General features: G+C 27.8%; 1 protein-coding gene across 1 annotated transcript in view; it reads right to left on the bottom strand.

Annotated features, from left to right (window-relative positions):
• Window positions 1-752: 752 nt before the first annotated feature.
• Window positions 753-11559, bottom strand: part of tkv (serine/threonine receptor kinase thickveins) — a 69927-nt gene continuing 59120 nt past the window's right edge. Inside the window, exon 11 of the mRNA XM_085825019.1 lies at window positions 753-11298. Coding sequence (XP_085681145.1) covers window positions 11167-11298 — 132 coding nt within the window. The 3' untranslated portion in view covers window positions 753-11166. The remainder of the gene's footprint in view (window positions 11299-11559) is intronic.

Here is an 11559-nt window from a genome sequence, read left to right as displayed (position 1 = left end):
CTATTGATAACAGAAAATTAACTTTGGAAAAGTTCTTTGTGACAAATCAAACTGAAGGAATACTTAATAGTGTCCTAATTTGTCTGTATCATCAGATACATATAATCTCAAAGTGTCAATTATTATATATTGTCGTTCAGTTATTGGCATTTTTGACAGATTTCATGATTCATATGTTTTTGAACATGTCAATAGTAATGTTAATTTTCCTTTCATCTTTCTTGTTAGTTATAAATCAAAATGTCAAAGCAAATTATTCACACGTGTTGCAGAGTGAATCATCATTTTATTTTTTTATTAATAAAAATGTTATTTTATCACATATTTATTCAAGACTTAAATCTGTTTGGTAGTGTGTGTCACTTAATCTAGACTAGTGCAAGTCCTTTAGAGAAGGCCAAGTGAAATATGAAAATGAACCACAAGTGTAACGAGCAGGTTATTGATGTTGTGCGAAACTGGGTTAACATACAAGTCAAAAAGACTTTTATTTTTATGAAATTAAAAAGCTTTCTGGGAGGTGGAATAGTTGTATTGCAGCGGCAGATTTTTATCATAAAAAAGTATGCTGTATCATTGTATTGATAAATAAAGTTAACGAACTCCAGGAAATGTACAAAAATTATGCTGATTCTTATTCCTCCAATAATAATCAATTCCTGTTTATATATGAATGTTCCTTGTGTCTATCTGTAAGTGTTCTTATAACTTAACTGAAATCCCAATCATATATGCAACATAAACAAACCAAATTATAGAATAAAATCAAGACTTTTTATTCATCTGAAATGATGCATTAAGACCTGTTTTATTTTTTATAGAAATATAACTTTTGCTCTTATTTACTATACATTAGTTCTCATGTTGATTCAACAATCAACATGAATTAAAAACCTTAATTTTTTTCATCTTTTTTTTACAAAGGAAGCCCACAACTATAAAATTGATTTTTGAGTGTATACGTATTTACAATCATACTGAACCAAGTGATTATGAAACAGACTATTCATTCTATATACAATAAAAGAAATAAAAGCTCTCGGGAACTATACATTGAATATATGTGATAGAAAAGCTAAAATAATCACAAATTTTAAAAACATGTGATTCTTTGAAAAAGCAAAAATATTATACACACAATAATCTGAAAACAGGCTGAAAATTATACATCAGCAAGCCTTGACATTTCAGTATTGCAAAACCTAGCAAAGTATTAATGTGCATGTTTAGTTCTAATTCATTTTGATTAACCACAGTAACTTACATACAGAGAATTAATTGAAGTACATAATTTCATAACCACTTGAACGACAGTAGCAAAATTCTACACTAATATACACATTCAAATAAATTTCATTTATGAGTGAAAAATTAAAGGGTGAAAATATATAAGGTACTAAATAATATATGGCACATAAAATTATCTATAAATAATTTTCCAGGAACAATAACAAAAGCAGCCTTTAGCAATTACAAACAGTATATGATGGAGCTTTGAAAATATTAAATAAAAAATTTAGATATGCAACACCTTGTGCAACGTTCAGAATTTTTATGCATTAGATGAAATATAGCTAAGTGCATTTTTTTGATATGATCCACAAGAATGATATATATCTCTATATATTTCAGACTTAATACTTTTGATAATTATAGAATTTTTTAAATAATATTTTGCAAAATATATTTCCCCTTGATTTTTTCCATTATTGGAAAGGGAAAAAATATTACATATGAGATAAAAAAGATTGTTCAGATTTTAAATTCGGAATTTCATGTGCAACAGGAAAAAAGAATGGTAATGTTTTTAACTTGAAGTTACTTTTTGAAAAAGATAAACATGGGATATTTTACATAATTATTCAAAAATGAAGCCTAAAAGTGATTAAATAGTTAAAAATACTATGCACTAGTAATTACACCTAGGATCCCATTTCTAAATTCAGCTGAAGAAGCTTCATTTGCATTTTTATAATTTTCTTCATTTATAAAGGAAATAAAGACCAGAATTTTCTAAAATTTTGCAAAATGTTTAAGCAGACAGCTCTTATTGCTTTATATAATACCTACCTCAAAATGAAACTATATCACAGAAACATACTTTCATGCTATAAAGTAACCAGCAGCTCATACGAAAGGTTAATTACAAATCTTCTATTATCAAATCTTAATTCGATAATATATTAAAAAATTGCAGAGGTTTTGATATAAGCATAATGACTTACTTAAAAAAATGAAATTAAGTATTTGAAACATTTAACTTTAAATAAGTATCAAAACTATTTTTTAATGAAAAGAATAATTTTGTAATTAAGATTAGAAAGGCACTTTATAATATAATTAATATTTACAATTATAACCAATAATTATTAATTTTAAAACTACTTTTTATACCCTATCACAATGATGAAATATTACAAATATTGTTACTATTATTAATGGAAATATATTTCATTCACATAATTGTTGCTGAAGCAATACATGAAATCAGCATCAGAGAATTTCTCTGAATAAACAAATTGGAGAATGTTAAAAAAATTTCCTTGCTTTTTGAACAGCTATTTAATAATAATAATAAAAAAACCCCTACTAAATAACTTCCTTAAATTTACATTCTATACATTTTACCTTTAAATAGGTATATAAATTTCATCTACTTTAAATACTTGAAAGCTTTTAAAAAAAATTATTCAAAAAGAAAATAACATCTGCAAAAAATACTGCACAGGATTAGAGAGTGAATATGAGCATGTGTTAAAAAAATATCCATTTGGCCTAAATCCTTGCAAACATATTTAGTTCCCACCTTGAAAAATCCCCTCCCCCCAACCTACAACCTATTTCAGCAACAGAGATGATATACATGAATTAAAATCAGATACATGCTTTGTAATTAAAACTATTTGTTTTTAAATATCACATCATACCATACTTTCTAAAACGCTATTTATATAGATGTTAACTTGTGTACATATTATTACCTCCATTTATTTATATTTTCAGTAAGTCTTTCCCGATTAGCTCACCAGTGGCCGAGTGTATAAGAGTGCCAAACACTAATAGTTTGATTCAAATTTGATTCTTAACCCCTTAACTGCCGCGGGCGTATATATACGCCTTGCTCAGCCGATGCGTTAACTGCCCCAGATGCGCAGCCGATGCGTTAACTTTGCGAATAATTTTAGGTGTAGCAGCGCAAAGCAAATGATAGCTGTTTGGAAGGACGTATATATACGCCTGGGGCAGTTAACACATCGGCTGAGCAAGGCGTATATATACGCCCGCGGCAGTTAAGGGGTTAATGCATGAGCTGGTTCCATATTTTTTCCTGTATATAATGTGAATACAAGAAAGTTTCCCTCCTAAAAGGCCTTCCAGACATTACTTCTATGACAAAACTTAGATTTCTGTAAAGCTAATTTCACAATACAGATCTATTACACAATTTCTGCTTTTCTTATTGTAAAAGTCATACTCAGTTGATGAAAATGAATTAATCTGAGCATATTAATTAACAAAAGCAAAAAAACTTACGTTAGGTGTAATGATGACTTGTATTTCATCAGATGATAGATATAAGAATTAAAAAGTCTATATATTTTGAGTATTAATTAGCAGAACTACATTAACAATGTTAATAATGAGAAGACACTTTTCAAAACAAGTGTTTTCTCATATATTTCATTTATACCTTTACTTTACATACACATACATGCCTAAAAATATTTTTTTTAAATTCCATTTTGACATTTTTTATTTTGAGATTTGAAAAACTTAAGAGACTAAGTTTTCGCTCTAATAACATAAACTTAAAAAATGAATATAAGGATATGAAAGTATTGGAAAGGGATAACATTCTAAAATGCAAAATAAAAATTATGCTTACAACTTCCAAAATGAAAAAAGAACAAAAATTCCCATTGTTTTTGGATAGACTAATAAAGAATTTATATTTCACAACAGGAATTCCCATGTTTATCCATAAAAAGTAATAGCATTAAATATTAAATTCCAATACCATTTTTAGTATTCTGAGTTTTAAAATACAATCAGGGGATTCATTTATATCATAAGATATGTATGCATCATATATTAGACTGCTTTAGACACCTTAATATAAAACAGAAATCAAGATTTGCAACTAAAGTAGCGTGGAAAGTGAATATACTTTTACATAAATAACTGAAAACAAATACTTTATAAAATCAGACAGTGATCTATGCTCTTTTGGCACAAAGTATTGCTCAAGACAAAGATTATTTCCTTCTTGCCATTTGAAGGACAGTAATGGAAATACCATACATGAAACTGTATACATATACAAAGTATGTCAACAAAAGAAAATTATACATTAAATGAAATATCAGCCTATTATAAATAAATTACTAATATTTTTCAAAACATTTTTAAAAAACTTATCAAAAAATTCTTTCTCTGGACACATAAAAATTAAGTATCATTCATCAGTTCTTCAACATTATCTTAACAACATAAAGACATATAGAAAGAAATAAACACTTCATTTTAAGGAAATGTTCAATAACAAGCCTTCTAAATAGCTTTCAAATTCAAAGCTGTCAGTTTGCAGTTCTCAAACAGCAAAACTTTACACATTAACATGAATATATGTATGTGTCAGCAATGAAAGATTACATCAATGTTAATTTTGGCTTTGATATGTAATGTTCATGTATTGAAGATATACAGAAAACATAATCAAATATCCTGGACTGAAAAGCTAAATCAATAAAGCATATTTAAAAGTTTAAACTTGTAAATATGTTAACTTGTTTAAATGTGAACTCATTTAAAGCAAAAAATGATGAAGTATATAAACAAGTATTCAGAAGCATCTAACTGACCTTAGTTGTTTCCTTTACTGAGACTGGATAATTTCAAACATAAATCACTTATAATTTTTATCCTAACTTATATATTAAATTAAGAACAGCATAAAATAAAGCAAAAAAAATTTCTTGGCAGTGTGTAATCCTTCTTGAATCTACAGACAATAAAAGGCCCTTAACCTTTTGTTACACATTACGTAAGCAAATTTTCAATATTACAATTCTTGCAATATATTGCAAATTACACCTTCTGCACTATTTGTCAAACAATTATATACAAAGCATGCACCTTTTAAGAAATTATGTAATACTTAAAAGACTCCTAACCATTAAAATGAATTAAAAAAATTCTAAACTGAAAATTACGTATTTTGTTACTCTTTTTAATGTTGCATTTTTTTAAAAGTTTCTTTTCATATAAAAAATTAATAATAATAATAAATGACAGTTTGAATGGTAAGATGAATTTATACATGTATATTTTATTAAATTTGTAATGAACATAAGACATAATAAATTACACGATATGCTCTTAAACACATAATAAAATAAAGCACTTTTTCGGAGGGGGGGAAGGAGCTGTGAAGCATAAAATGGTGAAACCTAACAATATTACTATCTTCTTGTGCTAAATAAAAGGAACTTGATCACTGAAGATGACAGCAACAGTGAACCAACAATATAATAGTGGTGCGAAAATTGCTAACATGAATGCATTTGACAACAACAATAACTAAGTTTAATGTCAGTATTTATATGCAGAAATCAAGCATTATAAGAAATGAAAAAAATTAATAATAAAAAATGAAATGAATAATTATGAAATATAGTAAAATCTCATTTATTCCCACATTTCATGTAATAATAATGAAGTTACTATAGTTGTGCATGAAAGGGCATAACAAATTCTCCGTTTATATTCATTTTTAACCCTTTATGATAGCATGTTGCTAAATTGAAAACAGTCTAGAGATGGGTGTGTCAGATATACATCAATCCCATATGTCATTAGCAGCCAGGTGACGAATGGTGCATTGCTGCTTGCATTGATCTTCCACATGGGTGTATCATACATGCACTTTCAAACATACATGTTCTTTTAGAATTTTTTAAAATCACTAGATGGTGCTTCGTGTCCACTACAGTTAGCTTATTTGAACATATACGTAGTTGACCTTGCATCTATAAATTACTTTCTGATTCTGGTGATTCGTTTAGATGTATGAGCAGATGATACAAAGTAAAAGAACTCACCTGACAGGTGTTGAGGCTTCCCATGATATAAACACTGAACAGTTTCAAGTGCTTCAATATATTTCTTTTTTTCTATGGGAAGACTGGGAGTGAAGCTGTGGATTTTAAGGAATCCCATATGTATTCAGTCTGCATCTCCTTTAGACAACAAACATAGGTTTTTTGTACCGGTAAAGAGAGCTAATAGTGAAGTCTAAGAGAACTTGTAAATCGAAGAGAAAGAACTTTTTAACAGAAGATGAGTACATTCGAATTGTAAACGAGCCCATGACTGACTAATCTGACACCAAAGACTTTAGATTTAAATGAGGATAGTGAAATTTTTTCAGAGACTGAATTGGAATTTTGTTTTGCTTTCACCTCACAATCCAGCACACCATCATCTAAATGAATCAGAAAGTACACCACCAGTAGATAACTCATCATGATCTCAATCTGTTAAATAATTGAAGCTTTATGAATTTAAAGAAATTGCAGAAGTAATTCAAAGTTGTGTGAATGAAATTGATTTTTTCACCATTTTTTTATGATCTAATGAACATAATGGTTGAAGAAACTAATAATTTCTATACACAAAAGATGAGAGAAAATGCCACTCCATTCAAAATCAACATATTCTGTATGTTTGCCTAAATAAGGATATTATTCTGCTGGGAATAATAAAAAAGTTTGACCTGAAAATGTGTTTCATAACTAATGAAATGATAGCGACTAGATTATCACACACTACCTCCTTTCTGAATCATTTATGCTATAATATTTAATCATATACTTTAATATGTTTTACATATGTTTAGATATACATTTAAGTAAGTTTTTTACATTTCATCATGATGAGACAAATATATTTTTTTAAATTAAAGAAAATATCAAAATGATTGATAAAAAAACTTATAATAAATTTTGTTTAAAAGTTAGGCTTAGTGACGTGAAATACCCCATCTTGTGAGATAGTACTAAACAACACAACATCTTCAAGGTGAGTTGCGCTAAGCGGCATGCCATTGAGTAAGATGATTAACTGCTAATGCATATATGATACACTCGATATGAAGGGGTTAAAGTTTCTTGCAATGCATTTTATTTTCCTATTTTACTTTACTAAATTTCAAACTTCCCAGTGCAAACTAAATCAATTACAGCATTTTCATGGTTTAAAGAGCAAATGATGACCACAAAACCTGATCTATATCTCCAAAGGAAATTTCTATACTGATGAAACATGGTACGATATGTAATATTACTTTCAGATACAAATCTGAATGTAATTTCCCTGACATGTTCTCTCATTCCTACTATTTGTAAGAATGTTTGTTCTTACTACTATCTCATTCCTACTACTCTAAAGTAGTCTCATTACTATTTGTTTTACATTATCTCCAGATTTGAAAATTTTATTTTCATTAGCAGCTTGAAAAATAGTATCAGTATCATGTCAATGAAAGGGAAACAAAAAGGCAATTTCTCTAGAAATGCATTCTTCTAGAATGAGTTTGAATGGCAGGGTTTTAGTTTAAAGTCTTTTATGATGACAGGGAAAATATTTGCATGCATAGTTAAGCTGAAGGTATGGCAATCAATCAGAAAGAAGGAAGAAAAGATCACTGGATATTTAAGCAAAATTCCAGGAAGCACCGATTCCTTGAAACACTGCAAGAATCAGTTGTATGATCTAACTTAAAAAAGGGGGGAGGTTAAGTTTTTGAAGAAAGACAAACATTTATAAAGATGACAAATCCAATAATGGTACTTGTAACATTCTGTAAAATAAAGCATACTAAAGAAAAATTTTCCAAGGTTTGGTATTCAAGATAAGAAGGAAAAAATATCAAAAAATTACCATGTTTATTTTAAGGACATTGGGGGAAAAAAAAATTCAAATGAACTGTTTGAACTTCTCATTCTCAGTTTCATTTAATATGTAAATAACAGAATACTTTTCCAACTTTTCATTTTACCTCTTTGAAAAAACAAATTCCGAATTTGATGTTTTTAAAATGCAGTTCTGAAGATATCTATTAAATTGATTTTTCACTGAAAAAATTTGAAAAAAAAAAAAAAAAAGGGGGGGGGTAAGGGAATGATTTGTTTCAGCTTTCTCAGTTCATCCAATATGTAAATATCAGAATAATTTTCTTTTTATTTATAGCTTTGAAAAAACATTTTCTGAATTTGATGTTTTTAAAATATCTATGAAATTGAGTTTTCACTGTATATACATATTTTTTAAAAAAATCAGCAGATATAAACTTTAATTTATTACCATTGCCATAACTTACAAAAAATCACATATTAAGCTTTTTATTAAATGCACACAATAGCATATATAGTAGCAAACATAAATACAGAACAGCATTTATGTTTATTTTATAGTGAATTTAACTGGTACTAATCTATACATTGTTAAGATTTTTTGTATTAAAAATTATAATAAATAAGTCAATTTGTAAAAAGGTTAAGGGCCATTACACTACTTCCTTCAGGTGAATTTTACATTACACATTTTAAAAGAATAGGTACTATTTTTTGCCCAGTACAGCACAGCTGCACTTTACCCGCACAACAACCACTATTCTTTTTCTTAACACATTACTAAGAAAAAAGGGGGCATGAGTGATGGCTGTAATTGGCACGTGATAACATTGCACGGCAATGAGAAGTTTCATATTTCATGTTAAATTCACTGGTAATAATGAATGAAACTGATAACTCTAATCAAAATTTTCTAAACTTCTACATAACAATAAGCTTACAATAATAAAGAAGTTAAACAAAAGGAAAAGGTCATTACACTTGCATATTATCCTGCAGTTCATTTCTTTAAAACACATAATTTAAAATACGTTAACATAGATGCAAAGAAATATCTTACAAAAAAATAAAATTCTTAAAAACGAGAGAGAGATGGGGGAATAGCAATCTGAAAATTTCTGATTGTGTGAAAGAAGAGAAACATCAAAATTTCTGAAACTTTAAAACAAATAAAATACTGAAATCTAATTTTCATATTTAATTCCAATTTAACAACTTAGTTAAACAGTTACCACATACTTACTAGTTTAAGAATTAATCCTTAGAAATAAAGTTTACAGAATAAAATCTACTTGAAGTGATCTGTTTAATAATAATAAAAATAAAAATAAAATAATAAGTGCAACATTATTCCATCATAAAGCAATTTCTAGTCAGACTTTTGCTCTTATTTAATAATAATAATAAAACTTAAAGCAACACATTTTTCTCTTGATGGTTTTCTACTATATGAGAATTGCAACAAATATTTCCTGAGAAATGGTTAAATGTTAATACTTTCTATCTTCCAGAAGATAAAATATGCATAATGATAGCAGTAGCATCTCTGAAATGCTAAGAAGTTTCCACTTCAGGAATACAATAAAATTATTATCGGCTGCATCCAAAAAGCAGTGCTAGTTCTTTAAATTATTAAAAATGTAGTGCCCTTAGAAGTTCAGATCAAATGAAGTGCAGATGCTTTTCAGATTACAAATAAACCTGTCCAATAATTTTGTGCTAATGATTGTACTAATAATAAATTTTGCAGTTAGATAAATTTTCCAGCACTGATACATTAAATTTTGTATTTCAGTTCAGAAACAGCTATTGTTAATGAATTTTGGAAATTAAGTACATCTCAAAGAGTAAAAAATATATAAAGTGATTAACATACACATAGACAAAAGCCAACTTTGAAGAATGCAAAACAGGGATGTTTTTGAAAAAACTGGACATCAGAACAACTCTCCAAACTGGCAAACATGATTTAAAACTAAAGGCATAATTCGGGTTATTAAACTAGTTATAATATGATTTTAACATGAAACATTATAAAATTTAAATTTACAATAAAAATTAAATATTAAACTATACTTTGAGGCTAAAATAATTTGATTTCGTAATTTTCTTTTCTATTCTTTTAAAATATTACACTGATGAAAATCCAAGCACAGAAGAAATTTTTTTTTATTCGAATGTTTGAAAACTTAACAAATTTCCCAATTTTAGCAAAATGGATGGTAGCTGTGTGCATACTTACGCACAGAGAGAATAAACATACTTAAAAATCATCATTTTAGTAAAAATTACTTACACCAACAGTTTCTCATATTTCTAAACATATTATTAAATTCCTTCTCTGAAAATATACTTAAATAATTCATTAAATGCATTCTGAGAGTTCAATGAACTGCTAAAAAGAAGAAATTTGAAATCGGCTTTACAGAAGCCAGAGAATATAAAGTTATTATTATTATTATTATTATTTATTTTTTTTATATCAGATCAATTAAAATATTCCCTATTAAAGATCCCAATTTCCAATAAGTTTAAACAGAAAATATAAAATTCAAGAGATTCTTAAGACCTTTTAAAGCACTAGATTAATGCTTACAAATGAAATGCAGGCATCTATGCAAGTAAATTAAGACTACCTTTTTTTTTAATAACAAAAACACAGATCTATATTTTGATCATTTGTATGGCAAATTTCACCAGTTTGAAATTACATAAAAATATAACAATGAAATCTAATAGCTATATACTTATTAAAAGAAGTACGTATCTGCTTTCAGCTCATTTAAATTTTAAGTAATAAACAAATAGTTTTAAATTTATTGAACTAAAACTGCATTCTTAAAACAATACCTAGCTGCTCATGAAAAAAATAAAAGATTGTCAGCTTTTTCCCTTAACATCACTCATGCAGTGAATTTAATTCAGTATTTCAATGAATTTGAAACCCAGACTATGAAAGGGAATGTCATTATAAACAGACAATAAAATTCTTATAAATGCCTTATGGACTTAAGAAAACACAGAACACAATTGAGCAGCAGCCCTCAACTCATTTTGTACCTGGACCAGATATACTTTTCTTACAGAACTATACTGTGATGAGTTGAGGACATACCCGGTTAAGTTCTCATCACTTTCTCGAAGTAAAGGCACCAATATTATCTACAAGGAGGTTTAGCCATTAATCTGACTCACAGTTTTGAAATCCTTCATCATTTGGATAAACTTTCCAAAACAATAACTTCATTGCAATTCAGACAAGCTCTCCATTTTTATGTTGACTTTCTAATTTTGAAAGAGTCTTTTTCACTCTGAGAGCTGTGAGTCGTGCTCCTGGATTTTGTTTCCAGCTTTCTTGCATGACTTTGCTGATTACTTCCATTGTCTAAAATAACAACAAAAAAGTATATATATATATATATATATATATATATATATATATATGGAATACTTGCCAGATACTTTATGTAGCAGCATTTATAACAATTGCATTCAATTATCTCAATTTAAGTTTAAAGAATGAAAAGTGTTTATAACATATTTGCATAAAGAGATGCTATAGATGTTAGGTCACCACCTTTACATGCGTATGTGTAACATACATGCATACATATATACACTGAAGTGACAAAAGTCATGGGATACC

Source organism: Stegodyphus dumicola, chromosome 1 (genome assembly GCF_044657685.1).
Source record: "Stegodyphus dumicola isolate Sdum_Otavi_A_Nest chromosome 1, ASM4465768v1".
Lineage (NCBI taxonomy): Eukaryota > Metazoa > Arthropoda > Arachnida > Araneae > Eresidae > Stegodyphus > Stegodyphus dumicola.
The sequence above is the reverse complement of the archived record's forward strand: the minus strand, read 5'-3'. Positions and strand labels throughout refer to the sequence as shown.